Here is an 18,275-nt window from a genome sequence, read left to right on the forward strand (position 1 = left end):
TTGCTTTTCAAAAACTGTCCATTTGTTCTCCTGTTTAATTTTTTGGTGATTTCTGATGTCTAAAACTTTCTGCTTCGTGTTTGTTGTGGATTTTTGTTAATTGTTATTTTTTCAACAATTTGTAGCTTGGCCAAAAGGAATGACTCAAATTTCACTTTTTTAAAAGTCAATTTTCTACAGTTTACCTGGATTTGAGGTGCGTTGACAGGAGTTAACATAAAATATGCCGCATTTATATGGCTTAAGGATTTAGTCTTAACAGTTGTTTTGGAGGTTTTTTTCTGTCAAAATTTTTTTTACTAACGTGCCAATTTTGTGCTTAAGCTCTTTAAGTTTGCGAATTTTTTGTTAGAAAATTGGATTGGAACGTTTTAGAAGTCCTGATATTAGCTTTTTAGTTGTTTTTCAGCTTGACCATAGCCTGACCAATGTTGGCTGCAATGATGGTACCACGTGAAAGTTGCAGACGCAAAAAAAGTGGCTATAGTCACCAAAAAAGAGCAATTCTGCTCATAAAAAGATCAGTCTGAAATGTGGGGATTAATAAGAAAAAGGACAGCTGAGAACAGGCCGCTGTGGCCTAATGCTGTTCCGCTGCGATTACATAGGAACCATAAAAATTATTATTATTAATTAATTAATTGATTTTATCCTCGTCCATTATCGTTATAGCTGATATTTCAAACCATAGCTGTTATATAGGTCATTATACACAACCTTGAAATTTAATCGTCATTCTGGATTTTTGACACCCAGATTGTTAGCTGAGTTTTCCAAAAATGATCAGTTCACAAGGCGAAGTTCGCATAAATGTGATCAAAATTTACTACATTGAATTTTCAGGGCACTTTGGGTTGTCTGATAAAAGAGCGTTAAAGGATTTTGACTAATTTTGTTGTTAATAAGGTCCTTAACATAGGTGGCAAATCATTGTTTTCTGCTGTTTGGTTCTTGATCAAAATCGGTTCTTGTATTTTCGAAATTCACTTTCATAAAGCCCACTAACATAACTAGGTTAACGTTTACTACCGATAAAGTTTTTGTAACTTAGCTAAAATTAAGATCAGCCGTTAAATTTTTCTTTGAAATTTATCCACGTGATTCAGTTTTTCTAGACATTTAAAGTTGTCTTTTCTTTTTATCTTTCGGGGCCGCCGTGCGAAAAAGTTCTGTTTGCGTCAAATTTGTTGTCTGTGGTCATTTTAGCCTGTGGGTTAATTTTGGGTTTCATTTATTGAACTCCAAATTGGTGTTGGAAATTCTAGCGAGATTTATTAAATAAACCCACGCACTTGTTTTGAAGTTATTGTGCCGTAATTTTGTATGTACTTTGTCTTTCTATTGCCTTGTAAACGCAAAATTTTGAACTAGTGTTAATTGAGAAAACACATTTCATGTTTTCTGTCCCAATCTTCGAAATCTTTTCAAACATTTCAAAGTGAATTCACGCGGCTTGGATTTTTTCATGCCTAAAATTTTAATCTGACTGTTTCATGTGCGATTTTCAGGCATTATAATATTGTGTGGGGGTAGTTTAAAGTATTAACTGGGCTATTTATCTTGAGTAAATTTTCATAAAATTTCAATTTTCGTCAATTTGCAAATGACTGGAGCGGGTATTCGCGTGGTCTTAATAACATGAAAGATCTGATCGTGTTAGGCAAACTAACTTTGTTATTTGTGAAACCGCAGATAAACCAGCCATATTTTAAAACTCAATTCTTATAATTCAGGGTCTTGAAGGCCCATAGCAACGCTAAATATCTGTCTGAGCCCTAAGGTTTGGCTTCAAAATGTTGTCAAGATTTGTGTGGGTTTAGTTATATTTAGTTAGTTTTATAAGTTGGTAATAAGGTTGAAATTTGATATTTCGCATTTCATGTTGGGTGAATTATGTTGGAGACAAAATGTCTTGTTTTTATTTCGACCGATCATCGCTAATAAAACGAAGGCAAGGTTATTGACAGTAATAGTCTAGGCTGAATTCTTCATAAAGTAAGAAATAAAAACACAGAACAGACTCTTCGTGGCATGGGGCTATTTTGGCAGACGCAAATTTGGCTCGAGTTTTCGCTGCATGTCCACCTGGGCTAATTTTTGGCCCTAATCCAAAAATATTGAAACAATTTAGACTTATGTTGACCAAATAAACGCTTGACCTAAACACCAAATTGTATTTGACAACTTCAGCTACTAAAGCGAATATCAAACGTTATTGGCAAATATTCTGCTTAGCTGTTATGGTCAATATACTAGTTAGTGAAAAATGATACAAAAGATTTAAAACTTTAATTTGCTTGCGGTGGCGAAGGGGGGGGGGTGTTTGAGTGGTCAAATAAACCCTCTTCAAGCCCATCTTGATTTTGTTAGTCTGGTTTTTGGGTCCGGGTAGCAAAACAGTGTGAATAATTTATATCCTAATCTTTAACTTAGTTATGCGGGCTAATCTGGCGAGTGTGCTAGTTATATTCACCAGTTAATCTTCAGCCCACGTTTGTTGCTGGTCAAAATTGGTTTGCATCTGATGGCCGAAAGTTCTGGTAAACCGAGCCGACGAAATTGCATGTCGAGCTAGTTATTATCCATAGTTATATAGTAAGTTTTAGTAATCAATTTAGTATTTTGTTTTTGTTTTTTGTAATTTTTCGATGCTGTCAACAAAAAGCTATCCGAAATTATTTTTTGTTTGCAATTTTGAAAAAAAAGCTTAAATTCAAATTAATTCATCTTTCAAACAACTTCTTAAGAATAAAATTTTCAAGTTTTTGTGTTTGTCCAATTAGGCTTTTGCAAAAAAATTAAGAAAATTTTAGTTGATAAGTTTGAAGGTTCTAGTTATGCTAATAAACACTTCGACGGTTTTGCATGTTTGCATTTGGAGCCTTAGAAGACTATGTGTACATATTGCTCTTGTGTGATCTGCAATATTTGGTCATAAATTGAGTCGAATGTTGTTAAATTAAACGCAAATGTGTTTCAAAAGTGGCCTTATCATTTTATGACACAAACACACACTAATCCTAGATTTGTGTAATTGTGAATACACCTTTTCTGTTCCAACATATGTCTTGTTGGTTCTTGCTCTTTATTTCACAATTTAGATCTCTCTAGTTCTCAAGTCTTGTTTCATTCTTTAGATTTCACAACAATTTCTGCTGGATTTAAGCCATGCTGTGAGGGTAAAATGTGACCGATGTCCATAAGAGCCAGCTGCGCGTGATTTATGACCAATTAGTTGCCCATGAAATCAATAATTCCAACTCTCTCTTCAAATATTTCGCTTTCTAGTGCCGTCTTTGTAGAAACAATACTACTAATGTTCAATCTGGCATTACAAATTATCTAACTGTGCAATGTTTAACTTGTAATGTCCAGGTTATGCTATAATCGCATTTGGTTAACATGATTTGATACAAAACTTCAGATAAGATAGTCGAAAATCCTGTCCGAGTTAAAATTAAATGATGAATTCGAAACGGCTTTATGGCTGTTATCGAACGCAATTTGACAATCGATTAAATCATGAAGTTGGCTAGCGTCGATGCATTTAAATGATTTCATGGCACAAACTCAGAAACGCTAATTAGTGGATTAATTTCAAATAATTTATAAATACAATTTTAATACAAATTTCTTCTATAGTGTTGGAAATTTTGATTGATATGAACTCGAATGACCTGGTGGAAGTGTCTGATAGTTATACCTTTTTTGGTCTTAGTTTTTATCTACGTTTTTTCACGATAAACTTTTTTTTGTAATATCATATTTTGCGCATTATTAATTGCTCACAAACAAAGTTTCTAGCAATTACATGATCCCTGTTGGCCTATTTTTTGCAATTTTTTTGCCAAACGATTTTACTTTCCGTCCTCATAACGGGAATAAACTGGTAAAGCCCGGGAACCTAAAGTCGTCACTGGGCTGTTCTGTTGGAGTTTTAGTAGATTTTAAGTAATTGATTTACGCAAACTGCTGAGCGAGCAAAATTTCATGGGGTGGAGGCAATTTTTTGAACTCTGAGGCGCCTCCGTCCACCTCTGAAGCCGTCCACCGCTCCAGACATTATTCGGTTATGTTTGATTTTTGGTGCTCATAAAGTGGCGGTGACAGCTTTCTCTCTGGTGTCAAGAATACATAATTGCAAAACTTTGATGAGTGGTTAATAGTTTGAACGTTAATAAATCGAACAAAACTCATCAAACAAAACTAAACATTTTTTAGTTTTGCTTGATGAGCGTCTCAGCCTCACAGCTTTTTTGCATTTCTGCAAAAAAAATAAGAATCAAGTAAAATTAATTTTTGGCATACCCTCCCAATTCGTGTTAATTTAATTACACATGAAAGAATATTGCAGTTTTGTTGCAGTGAAAACTTTTAGTTGAGTTTAAGCAAAAATTATAGGAAATGGGACATTTGGATAAAACAATTTTATGCTTTTATGAAAATGGTTCCTTTTAAAAGCAGATTTTGCCGAATTTCTTTTTCAATTCGGAACAATTTTACAAGGTTTTCTAAGTTAAACTAATTAATTGAAATTGTCCCTAAAACTAGTTAATATAAATTTAACTTGTCGTGAAAATCACAAACAGAAGCACTCGTACTAGAAGATGTGTTTTGAGTGGGAGATGAGCGCTTCGATTGATCAATATGATTTCAGAACAGCAATTAGAATTTTTTAAAACTCTTTTTCTAACTCTTTTAACTCTTTTTCACCCAAGTTTCGTTTTCTTTTTTTAGCATACCGTTGAAAAACGATTGAGTTTGTTTTATTTTGAGAAAAAATATAATTATTAGTTTTAAGATCATCTTATAATATATCTGTATCATTTTAAGCGTTTTTTAAAACGTTACAAAGCGTCCAAATTTCTGAAGTGTTGATAATTTTGGGAAGCTTGCGCCTCAGTTTTCCTGGAATTAAAAGTTCAAAGATGTTTTCACTAGGTTCGTTTCAGTTTTTCATGACCTGCGGGATGATACCAATTTTTCAAGATTTCCTCAAAATAAAACAATATGACAGTCCAAAAAATATCAGATCTTGCAGCTACATGTCTTTCGTCGTACTCTTGAAATCATTTCTAGCATATATTGCTGAGCCTCTAATTAGCGATAGAAATAGAACATTCAATATACTGAGCTTCGCGAATTTACCTAAATTTACTAAAAAAATAGAATGAATTAGTCAATGATCAGATTAGCTTATTGATTGATTCCGATAGAAAAGTTGCGCTCAAATTATGTTTTCAAACGAAGTGTTCAATTGAAGTGCTGAGAATTTTTTGGAAGCAGAAGTGGTATAGATACCGACGCAGGTGCCGAAAAGATGTTTTTAAGTAGTTTATTGTTCCGACCCCCACTTTAGTGGGGAGGGAGGAACTATATACTCAACTGGATTTTTTTTTTGTTCAGTCAATTTTGGCCGACCGATATATTCATCGTAGAGAATTGTGAGTGGTATCATTAAAAAGCCCATCCAGTGTAGAATACGGAATTAAAAATTTTTTTTGATTTTCGAGTTTAGCAGGGAGTTATCCAGGCTTAAAGTTTTGTGAACATTCGACTATTTTTGTTCACATTTTCAGTAATTTTTGCTAAATTTTGGCACAATTTTGCTCATATAATTCAAAATAAGTTAAAATTTTTAACGGCAAAGTGTTGTTGTTACTGTTAGAGATAGAATAGCGTTGCTGAATTGTTTGATTGAATTTTTTTTTGGCTAAAATTTTTTCATAAAATTTTCAAAATTCAAACTTTTTTCATCAAAAATGGCACAAAATATGCTTTCTTGGTCCACTTTGTTAAAGTTTGCCAGACTTAGTGAACTAAAAAACCTTAACACAGACTTCTTAATCTCAAAAAGAGCGCTAGTTGCAATTAGGCGCCGCATGAAATTCTTCGGGAATGAAAACTTTGCCGTTTTTTACAGATTGCACTCGATAATTATACAAAATGCATCTTTTTTTTTCAATATTTGAAGAATTCCATTCAACAATTGGTCCAATTCGCAAATAACTTGAACATTTGGTCGGCTTGCTGGGCGCTTGACAAAATCAGGGAGAGGTTTGATAATATCATGGACTCTTAGAATCTGAGACTTTTTGGTTTTTATTTTGATGCTGCCTTTTTTCAAAATATTTTGCTTTTTTTTAATGTTAATTACTGACAATATTTTTGATTTACGGCTCCGTCAATGACAGCACCAATTTACGTAAATTTGAGACCAAATGTTGATACAGTTGGTTTTCAGAGAACCAAAGGGTTTTTATGGCTTTGAGGAAGAGTTTTAGTAAAATTTAACTGAATTCTTGTCTTTTGCCTTCAATTGTTATTCTTTTGGCAGTCTGATTTTTAAGTTTAACCACTCGGAGATCTCAATCTCTTCCTCATGAGGTGCAAATGAACTTGTTCTATTTTTGGTTGTTACCTAATGTCTCTTATATTATTGAATGTATCTGTTTTAAGGAAATTTCTGTGATTTTTTTGATTTTGTCGTTTTTTTATATTACTTTAGTCAACATTTTGCTTACTCTCAGTAAGTACAGGTCAATTTTTCCTCTTTATAGAATAAAAACTAACTTTGTTTCCTATCGTTTTAACAGAAGGTCTTCTTGCTTTTGTTACTACGAGTTTTCATACAAATTTTTCTGATCTTTGTGCATAATTGCCCAATTTTGCTGTTGTTTTTGTTTCTTTTGTAAAATGTCACCTTATTTTACAATCTAACTGAAAAAATCTTGACAACATTTGAAACTGAACATTACTTTTGTTTTTATAACATATGGTCTGGAGGGCTGCGACACCGTTCTCTTGCAGAAATTAATTTTTATTTTTGCCCTTTATTTGTTGTTAATTTTTGTTGTCATATGCCGAATATTGTGTAATTAAAGGTCTCAGTGGTCAACTCTAGATAAACAAGTGAACTTAAGTAACTGATATTGGTAAATTACTAATGGCTGTTTTGACTTTCGATTTTTATTAAAAAAAGAGTAATATTATTCTTCAACTTATCCCTTTTTGTTCTGGTTTGCGTATTTTTTCGTATTTTACAATGTTGTATCATTTTCGTAAATTAGCCTGATTATTTAGAGCTCTTTTGATTGTTTTGTTGAATCAAACAAAATAATTTTTCTGTTGTTTAAACTTTTTAAATGATGTCTTCAGGGCTTAGACAATTTGTTTCAGAAGAATTTTAAGAAGTGTAGATACTTTCCAGTTTTTGTGGTTCTTTTTGTTGTAATTTTGTGATGGTCTGTTTGCAAAAAGATGTTATGATGATCAAAGGAGACGCAAATGAAGATTTTATAATCTTGCGGTTAATATCTTATGGTTAATCGCGGTTAAATTTAATGGCTTCAAAAGTGTGGTTTCGTAAAGTTGTTTGTGAAACTTACTGGTTCAGATTGTATATAATGTTATTTTATAATTTTATGATTTGGTCTCTTTAAATACAGTCGCAATTAGTTTTCCACGTAGTTGCAAGACAAACTGTCTACTCTTTTAGTCGAAAGCTTTTGTTGGCTATGAATTTTAAAAATATTTGTTTTTTTTTTTTAAAAAAATAGATAGATTTTTTGAGATCTGCCAATTTTATTTCTGTTAAGTTGTAGCTCAGCATCTCTGTATACAATTCTGGTTTTATTTTCCCCGAATTGTCTGTCTTGATGGAACAACCAGTTTTCATAAAACCAATTTTTGTGATTTTTGCAAATTTGCCCCCTTTTTTGTAGGTTTTTGTTTTCTTTTCACAGTATCACAATAATGGGCTTCATTTGACTTACAAATGTTGTCACCTGCAAAAATTGCAAACGAAGATTTTTATAGCTTTTGTTGATCAGATTAATTTTAATTGATCTGGGGGACATCGTTTTCGTGCATAGTTTTTCGTGCAAATTTTTCGTTTTTGCATGTATTTTTCGTTCTTTTTGTAGTCGTATGACATATCCTGGATAATGAAAGGCCTCAGTCGCTCTCTATTGAGGTATAAAAGACTCTCTCAATGATTTCGTTTGATGCGCAATGTTTCTAATCAGCTCGAATTTAATTCTTTTTTTTAAAAAAAGCAATGTTTTAATAAACTTTTGCCACTGTTGCCAAGTCGCATTGAGGAAAAGTCCTATATTTTGTTCCAAAAACTACCGGTTAATCTTCTTAGTATAATTTTTATCTGATGCCATTTTGATTTGGTTATTAGTGGTTTTCAAAAGATGGATTCATATTATGGTAGCCACAGGTCTCCTAGGCCCTCTAGAGTAGATTGTTTTATTCTTTTAGTAGTTTGCTGAACGATATGTTGATATGTTGATTTTTTTGTCTCTTCCTCATTTATTAGAAAATTAAGTGAAAAATGTAGATGAGCGGGGTCGGAACTTTATGTGCGAACGCACATTACCCAGCCTCCTTGTTTATATTATAGTCTTAATGCCTTTACTAACTTAATGGAGATCTTCTGAAAGTCTGCATTGATAGCCAGAAAATTTTCACGAAAACTTAGAAACTTGCAATCTGGCTATTACAATGCGCAATTTTACCACGAGACAACCCTTTTTTTAAATATTTTGCAAACAACTATCTCCATTTTGATCAAAGCTTCTTAAAATGTATAATTAATCAGATTGTTAGACGTTATCGAAGTTCTTGGAGTTTTTTGTGAAATTCTTAGAGTTATTGGCCAAAGTCGATAGATTAGTTTTGAAGATTTTTTTTTGTTTCAGCAAGCAACAACTACTTTAGTGTGGACTACGAGACAGGAGAAGTCATGTTGGCAGTGGAACTGAACCAGACCATGGTTGGACACACTTATGAACTCAGGGTTAGATTATATTTTTACACCAAATTTTATACACCATATTCTTGCAACACATTCTTACAGCATATTCATTTAGCACGCATTAACTTTTTTTGCGTCTTTCCACCCCCGCCCCAAGAAAAACCTCAAAAAATTATGGAAAACTTTTGATCCCCCGTACATTATGACCATCATTAACCCATAACTTTTAAGGATACACAGACTATTTTCAATGTAAAACGCTCATTAGTATGTGCTACTCAGGCGAATGAAATAGCACCTTCGAATATTGCCTGGTAAAATTGCCGTACTGGGAGCATTTGGTTCTATTACCACCAAATTGTGAAAAAGGATACAATGAAAATGAGCCAATTTTTGACGTTTGTAATAATAATCTGTGAACAACAAACTAGTAATCTTTTCAGATTACATTGTTTGATTATCAGAAGATCCAGTTGCTTCTGCAACTGTGATGTACCATTATGAATGTGTATAATTATTTATCAAATAGGCGGGAATAGTTCCCAATTTCACGCAATATTGTCTTAACTCTTTGGTCAGAAAAATTGGTCAAAATTCAGAAATTTTATCCACTGAAATGGCGCAAGCCTGGCCTAATTTAGCGTAAAATTTAGCTTGAAATTGGCCATTCCTTTCCTTTTGCTTTTTCTATTTTAGTTTTCCCCACCCGTTTTTTGAGGAAAAACGGGAGATTTTCATATTGCCCACACTTTTTCAATTCAAAACTCGGCTTCTAGAATTCGACTAAAAAGAGGAACTTCAAGACTTTTTGTTCAGATGCACCTTGGTGGGGGAGGAACTATACACTCAAACAGTTTTTTTTGTTCAGTCAATTTTGGCCGATCGATATATTGATCGTAGAGAGTTGTGAATGGTACCGTTAGAAAGCCCGTTGAGCGTAGAATATAGACTTAAAAACTTATGTTGAAAACAAAAATATGTTAAAATTTTTCACAAAAGTGTTTATTGTTTTAATTTTTAAGACAGAATAAAGGTGTTGAAAAATTCGATCCAAAATTTTTGCAAACAGTTTGGCTAAATTTTAATTTTTCAAAATTTCGCCTTTTTTCAATCTTTGTTTTTCAGGTTAGCCTGAAGTACAAACCTAAAAAATGTGGACACAGTCTTATCAAACTTAAAAATTGTCTGCTATTACTTTTTTTTTGCTATGAGTGTGTTCCGGAATTAAATATTGGCCGGTTTCATCCTATTAATTATCAAAAACTTATCAATTATTTTTTAATTATTGACTATTTTCGTCAAATTATGTATTTCCTGAATGACTTTATTTTTGCCTAATTACCGACAGATCAGATCTTTTTGTACGTGCAACTGTGGTGAACATATTTCAAATATTCAGTGAGAAGCTCATAGTTTTTACAGCTTCATAAACACTTTGTTTGCGTATTGTTTTTTTTTAATTTGTGTCTTTTTCATTTGCTGATACTTTCTGTTTTTAAGACGTAATCCTGCTGATGACATTCCCGTTGGCGTCTCATGGAGTTGAAAGCTAGTTTATTTAGTTCTTTCAGTTGACAGTTCATCGTTTTTATGACTTTCAAAAAAATTTGTTTCAAAAACAAAACTAGTGGATTTTTGAGCTTCTGTCATGTTTTTATGTTATTTCTGTCAACTTGTAGCTCAGTTCCAGCAGAGAGGTCGCATCTTTTTTCACTTGCAATTTAGAAATCACTGCGTTTTATGTTTTCGGAAATGGTTTTTTGGCTCAGAGTTGTCATATTTTTTTGCTTTGTTCCGTTTTTTTTTTATTTTTGTACATTTGCCTTAATTGTCTTAACACCTTTTTACGCTAATGACCGAACACGTATCACAATAACGGCATTGAAAGAAGGCGCATTTGAGAATTTTTAGAGTTTTTAGTGAATAGCTAATGGTTTTTCAAATGTACTTGTTCAAATGTTTAAGTCCAGAGCTAATTGTTTTCTCGATTTTCTCTGTTTTCAGAAATATCATTGTTTTTTTTAACGTTTCCGGCTTTTTAGTTCTTCTTTTTTGATTTCTGTTAATTTTTTGCTTGGGTGGATCAATGTTTTTGCTTATTTGATTTTGCTTATTTGATTTCTTTTAATTTTTGTTTTTAAAATCTATACCTTGATTATTGGTCGTAATTAATGTTTGGTTTTGTTGTTTGACTTTTTGTTTGTTTTGTCTCTTACTCTTGTTAATGGCATATCTCATCTGCCCTCTAAATTGGCAGTGTATAGTTCGTTTAATGGCTTGTGTTTAAATCAACTGCTTCATTCATGTACCAGTTTTTTTTTCGAGATAAATTTAAATTTTTGAAAGTTTTATATCTCTTCCTCTTTTTGAAGACAAATCAAAATGTAGATGAGTGGGGTCGGAACATTATGTCCTTGTCCTTTTTTGACAAAGCTTCTAAGATAATTTTGGTTCGAAAATTTTGAAAGCTTTAGTTCTTATTTCGGTCATTTGAGACAAGTTACGGCTTTTTGATTATGTCCCAGACCAAACGTTATGTTATTATCCGAACTTTGTTCGTATTCATATACACATAAACGTTGTTTGTTGTGTAATAAGTTTGAAACAACGTTTCAGCCCAATTTTTCATCATTTTAATCCCCACTCTTTAATAATCATCTTGCCTGTTTTCGTTTCTCAAAGATGATAGATGATCATAGATGATTTTTTTTCTATAATAAGCTACTATTAATTTATTAAGCAACCCTTTTTGAATATCCTTTCTTAATATATTGTTTTTATTTGTTTTTAATAAAGTTTAAATAGTTAAATAAAGTTTTTAATTATACCCCTACTTATATTTCTTTTCAATGTTTTTTTTTCTGAGTATAATTATCGACAGGTCTCATCTGGTTTGTAATTAGGCTTAATTTAATGTAACTCAAAGTTGCATCTTTGCATTAAATTATTTTTAGTTTTTGACCGGATCTGTTGCACTTCATTCTACTTTGTCGCCTAGTCATTGTTGCAATGTCTTATGTGCCTTTCGCTGGTTTAAAACTACATCAACTCAAACGCCAATGTTTTCAGTTTCCTCCAAAGTGAAATAATAAATGTGGTTTTTCAGTTGCCCTCTCATGGTGAGCGTTTTCTTCTGTTTGAACCTTATCTCAGACAATTTATTGGTCTGTAGTTATGGATGGCAGACTTGCTCCCGTCCTTATACATTGGTGTAATAACACTTTCCTTCCATTGGGAGGGATATTTTCCTTTATTGAGGCAGGTTTTGAAAGTAGAATGTAATGAGTCACTTCAGACTGGTTGAAAGTTGTTTTAGGATCAGGTTTTCAAACAGTGTTTTCTTCTGTTTGAACCTTTTCTCTGATGCCAGTTATTCTCAGAATTTCTTTGAGTTTTTCTCTCAATTTTTGTCCTGTCTGTTCCAGTTAGTTTTCCAAAATGGTGTTATAACTTTTCCAATGGAATACAATATTTTCATTCTAAATTTTGACCTGAGTTAGGTGTACGTACGTTAAATTTGTTCTGAAGTGTTTTGAGTTTTGCGGCATTTTTCGTGTACGATGTTTTGTCGGACTTTACCTATATTGCCTTTATGTGTAGCAAGTTTAACTTTCAAATATTAGTCTTTTTTATCATGATCTTCGAATGTTATATCATATCTATCCACATTTTAAATCTGAAAAATCTCTTTATAGCCCTCTCCCTATGAAATTATAGCCCTCATTATGGTATTATTACCATGATTGGGGGGGGGGGGCTATGGGTTATCTGACCATTCAGCTGGGGGGTGAACCTAAAGACCCAAAAGATTATCTCTCGTTTGCTGCTTTTTAGATCAGCGCTTCAGACAAAACGCAAAAATACTCCGAGACCCCAGCTATTGTCAGAATCACAATTGTAACAGGTGAAAACTCTCCTCCGTTATTCGACCAGTCACAATACGAAGTTAGCATTGAAGAAAATAAACCGTTCGGTTCTTTCGTCTTCCTCGTGCCTGTAGTTTGCCATTCGACAGTTCGCTTTTCGATTGTTTCGGGTGACAAAGACGAAGTTTTCGATATAAACCCGAGCACTGGTGCTATCTATGTTAGGCAGAACTTAGACTTTGAGGTGAAGCGAAGTTACAAACTTGAAGTTGAAGCTACGAACGCGGCAGGATTGAAAGCGTACACATTTGTTAAGATTAATTTAATCGATATAAATGACAATCACCCAAGTTTTGATCGGACCTTCTTTAACGGAATCGTCAGTGAGGGTGTGCCTCAGGGAACCGTTATTTTGAGTACTGAGGAACAAATGAAAATTTTGTTAGTAAAAGCAACTGATAATGATTCGGGAAATAATGGTCGAATTGTTTTCGATATTTTAGACGAGCACGCTAAGAAAAACTTCACAATTGATCCAAATACTGGAAGTCTGCGAACTAAAACAGTTTTGGATTTTGAAGAAAAACAATTTTTCACTTTTAAAGTTTCAGCTCATGATTTGGGCAATTCGCCTTTGTTTGCTTTAAACGATGCAATTGTTAATATCACAATTACCGATAAAAACGATTGCAAGCCTAAATTTGAATTGCCAGCTTATTCAATTGTGCTTTATCAACCTACTTACGACGGGGTTATAGTCGGACAAACGAAAGCTTTCGATCGTGATAGCCCGGCTATGACCAAGTTTAAATACTCGATTGTCAACAGCGATGCTGATGATAATTTGTTCAAGATCGATTCTGAAACGGGTATGATCACAGCGTCCGCTAGCCGAAGTATGCGAAGAAGCTATTCTCTAACTGTCCAGGTTCTGGACTTTCCGATTGAACCTTTATCAGCGTTGGTTACCGTCCATATTACTGTTCAAGAAGCTTTAGGAAATTTTATTCTAGAAAAATCTCACTACAACGTTAGTATTAAAGAAAATACAACAGCCATACAATCGGTGGTGCAAATTATTGTCAAGAAAAAGTACGAAAAAAGCACGAAACTGTACCGGTTGCGAAATAATGTGGATCTTTTCACAATTGGGTTGTCGAATGGAATTATAACTACGAAAGAAGGCAAAGTTTTCGACCGTGAGAAGAAGTCGAAGTATTTCGTGCAAGTTGAGATGAGAATGGTTGGTGTTGCGCATAGGGCGCTAATTTTGGTAGAGGTCAAAGTTCAAGATGTGAATGACAACGCGCCTGAGTTTGTGCGGCTGCCTTACAGATACGGGGTCAAAGCTGGGTCACCAAAGTCGACTCTTATTGGACAGGTATGATATTGTTTGTTCGCTTCTTTAATAGGCTTTTTCAGCCAGTAAAAATTATAAAGACAATGGTCGAGTTTTTTGCCATTACGAACAATTTGTTTGTCCCCAATCATTATTTTCTTTAAGTTTAGCGACAGACGCTTTTCACGGAAAACTGGTAGCTGACGGATTGCGAATTGATAAATTTGAAGTTATTGTTTTTTTCTCTTTTTGTTACTGAAAAAATGGTACCAAGTATAGTATAGAGCATAAATCTTAACTGCTTAAGGGACTGGTGACCTCGCCCCCCCCCCCCCCCCCCGACACAAGGGTACAGATTCAAAATGTCGCAGAGTGGGACTGGAATAATTGATATGCATATTCTCTTTCATGTTTTTTTTTGTTTTTTTTTTCTCTTTCATTCTAGTTTTTTTCTCTAAGTGTTTTTCTCTTTCAAAGTGTTTTTCTCTTTCAAAGTGTTTTTCTCTTTCAAAGTGTTTTTCTCTTTCAAAGTGTTTTTCTTTTTCATTATAGGTGACAGCTGTTGACCGTGACGAGGGTGAAAACGGGGTGGTGTTCTACAGGGTGACCTCTAACTTCCTCTCTCTATTCGAGGTTGACCTCAAAGACGGATCTCTCTACACTCGCAACCACATTCCCACCAATCTGCTCCAGCATGATCTACATCAAGTGTTGGTTGTGGAGGCATGGAACAAAAGTTAGTATACTCCGCATAGAAATAAATGGGTTAAAAAGTTTGGACCATTTATGGACTGCAATTTGTGTCCTGTCATAGAACACGTCATTCTGTGTCCTTAGGGCGATGGTAACTTGTAGTGGCAGTTGATATGCATCCATTGAGCGTGTGGTTATACAAAAAACAAAACTTTTTTGAAAATTTTATTAGCTTTAAAAATGTTGACTTGAAATCGGTGAACCTGTTCGATAGCGAATTAAGCCAACAGTGCTATATTGGTGGTTTTGTTCTATTTTTTATATTTCTATGCTTAGTCGACAAATCAATGCATTAATTTCTGATCAGACGACGAATGATGCATTAGTTTCTGATCAGACAACGAATCAATGCATTAATTTCTGATCAGACAACGAATCAATGCATCAATTTCTGATCAGACAACGAATCAATGCATCAATTTCTGATCAGACAACGAATCAATGCATCAATTTCTGATCAGACAACTAATCAATGTATTTTTCTCTGTTCAGTATTCACTGATCATTTTCTGTTCAGATAACGAATCAATGCGCAGCTCAGCGAATGTGACGATTGAGTTCATGCCGCAAGAGGCTCCTATGTTTACAAAGAGTGAGATAACAGTGACAGTTCCTGAAGACACTGCCCTCAATGCCCAGATTGCACAGTTCGAAGCAGTCAGTGCTGATGCTTCTAGAATATTCTACACCATCGAACAGGGTCAGTTGAAATTCGGTGCTTTGTAACTTTTTAGTCGTATTTCGGGTCTTTCCTAATATAACCCCCCCCCCATACACACACACACACACACACACACACACACACACACACACACACACACACACACACACAAAATCATAGCCCGCAATGGTATAATTATAGTGATGGGGGATATGTGATATTAGACCACCAAGTTGGGGGGGGGGGGGGCTATAATGGAACGACCCCTTCTTTTTGATAGCAATAAACAATAGTCAATAACATTAATTGAACCTCAATTAACCACCATAGACAATAAATACTGTGTTTTATATTGTCGTACCCCGCATATGAAAAATATTAATTTATCAAGAATTTAGTGGGGAGAATAAAGTTTTTTAGTGTGATCATATTTTTTTCCTACCAGGTGATCGTGATCAGCAGTTTGACATCAACTTCCTCACCGGTTGGGTCTCAATTACTTCCAGATTAGACTTTGAACAGGGTCCTCAGAAATACACACTCACCATACGCGCCTGGGACAGTAAGGTATGTGTTGTTACTACTCAATTTTCCATAATTAATTCACAACTGACAACAAAGAGAAAGTAATTCTGATTTTGATTGACGCATTAATTCTGGCACACACACACACACACACACACACACACACACACACACACACACACACACACACACACATATATATATATATATATACAGGCTGTCAAATTATAAATCAAACAATATATCATTTGAAAAATTTATAAGTAAAGTAACCCTTCAATTTATAAGTAAAGCAAACCCTTCAATTTAAAAGTAGAGTAAACTCTTCAATTTATAAGTAAAGTAAAAGTAAGATAAATTTTAGGCTCTCAAAATTATCTAAGAATTAAATCATCAATCAAAATTAAAATTACTTTGTGAATTATTGGAGATTTTAATTTAATTTATATTAAAAACGGAATTGTTAAACCGGACCCTGCGAGTGTTTATTTTTCCTCATTTACTGAGCTCTTAGATGTTGAGAACTTCGTTTTGTGATCAATTTTTTGCAATAATTGTCCCTCTTTTTGGACCGTTTTCACAGCTTTGCAATTATTTCTGTTCAACATTAAATTTCAGGTTGGTCACGTGCATTCAAATGCGAGACTTAATGTGATTGTGGTGGACTCTAACGACTCCCCGCCCGAATTTGACAGACCGGTTTACAGGGCCTCAATATCAGAGGGCGCAGCACCCGGCACCAAAGTTATGACAGGTACTGTATCAATTGATTTTACAACTCCGTTAGGGATGTAATTACCCAGCTTGTGGTATATAAAGCTAACAAAGATAATACGTGAGAAGAGCATTGGTGCAACGGTAGCAGGCCTGGCCGCGGTTCTGGAGATAGTAGGTTTGAGTCTTCTATCCCAACTCAATTCAGCCTAACAAACAAATGCTCTTGGCGTATAATTTGCAGATGTGACAATTGTAACAATTGGAAAAAACTTGACAACTGAAACTGGACTGACACAGGGGCACAAATTGAAGCCCAGGGAAACATACCCGAATTCTCTACTACTAATAAACTCTGAATCTGTAGAAGTCTATGGAGTTAGCTAACACCATAGTTGGGTTGTTACCGGAAAACTCAAATTCAGAACTGCCAGTATTAACTTTTTAATTATCGAATATTACGGTTTTGGGTGGGCAATGCTCTTCAATCGCCATTTATGTCCATAATATGGTGTCACTAAAATAGTTGATCAAATTATCTTATGGAAACTTTCCATAAAACGAAACTTATAGTGGCATTTTGATCAGAAACCTAAAAAAAATCGATATTTTTTCAATAATTTTGAAGGTCCGTTCTATGATATGTGATTTTGGGTGACCCGGGAATGTGTATTTCCAGTTGTGGCTCACGATGCTGACTCTGGACGGAATGCAGCTCTTCAGTACGTCATAATCCCATCATCTGCTGGTAGCCAGAGCTTCCAGATCAACAAGAGCAGTGGAGAGATCACCACCAAACGACATCTCGACAGGGAAAAAGTCTCACAGTTAGAATAGTTCTTTGGTAACATTAAATCAGTAGCCGAAACTGGAATAAATTTAATCTAGAATTGTTATTTGGCATCTTTTCTGTTTGTGCCCCCCCCCCCCCCCCCCCCCCCGTACTGTATGCACCCCCAGTTACAGAGCACGTGTTATTACTTAGTAAATCGTGCTGTAAAAAATATGGCACGTTCGTCTTGGGGGTGCAAATAGCATGCACCCATTAACCTGGGGGCGGCGGGGGGGGGGGGCACAAACGGAAAATATCCGTTACTTGTTTACAGCCAGTAACCGAAATTGGTATGACCTTATTCTTCGATTCATCCGAGAACTTATCTTAATACAGCTTTGTTCTATTTTTTCACAGTAGTGAGTTATACTCATACAAAAATATCATGTGTGAGATTATAGTTTTTTGTCCATAAATAAGGATAAAAGATATTAGAGTAGCTGTTTAACGTAATGTATTCAGAGAGTGTTGAAAAAAGATTAGATTTTTTAAAAATTTTTTGTCTAAAATAATTTCTTTGATTCTCAGCTACTCGCTTCTGGTACAAGTGCACGATACGAAATACTTTGACGTCACAAATGTGATCATATCAGTTGACGACATTAACGACTGCACCCCTGATTTCTACCACTCACATTACTCCCTCAGACTTGACGAGTCAGGAGCAGGAGGGGGAGGGGGAGGGAGTTTGTTCTGTCTGGGAAAAGTGGAGGCGTATGACCTCGACGTTGTGAACCGGGATTCCTTGTTCTACGAGATCAAAAGTGGAAATGATCAGGACCTCTTCCACGTTGAGAGGAAAAAAGGTGAATTATTACTGG

At 34.5% G+C, this 18,275-nt stretch overlaps 1 protein-coding gene across 1 annotated transcript in view; it reads left to right on the forward strand.

Moving 5' to 3' along the window:
- Positions 1 to 18,275, forward strand: part of LOC142342933 (protocadherin Fat 1-like) — a 191,100-nt gene that overhangs the window by 39,706 nt on the left and 133,119 nt on the right. Inside the window, exons 12-19 of the mRNA XM_075394612.1 lie at positions 8,709 to 8,806; positions 12,599 to 14,011; positions 14,522 to 14,705; positions 15,240 to 15,422; positions 15,829 to 15,950; positions 16,527 to 16,662; positions 17,302 to 17,449; positions 17,983 to 18,260. Coding sequence (XP_075250727.1) covers positions 8,709 to 8,806; positions 12,599 to 14,011; positions 14,522 to 14,705; positions 15,240 to 15,422; positions 15,829 to 15,950; positions 16,527 to 16,662; positions 17,302 to 17,449; positions 17,983 to 18,260 — 2,562 coding nt within the window. The remainder of the gene's footprint in view (positions 1 to 8,708; positions 8,807 to 12,598; positions 14,012 to 14,521; positions 14,706 to 15,239; positions 15,423 to 15,828; positions 15,951 to 16,526; positions 16,663 to 17,301; positions 17,450 to 17,982; positions 18,261 to 18,275) is intronic.

This window comes from Convolutriloba macropyga, chromosome 7 (genome assembly GCF_964194025.1).
Source record: "Convolutriloba macropyga chromosome 7, txConMacr16.3, whole genome shotgun sequence".
Taxonomy (NCBI): Eukaryota; Metazoa; Xenacoelomorpha; order Acoela; family Convolutidae; genus Convolutriloba; species Convolutriloba macropyga.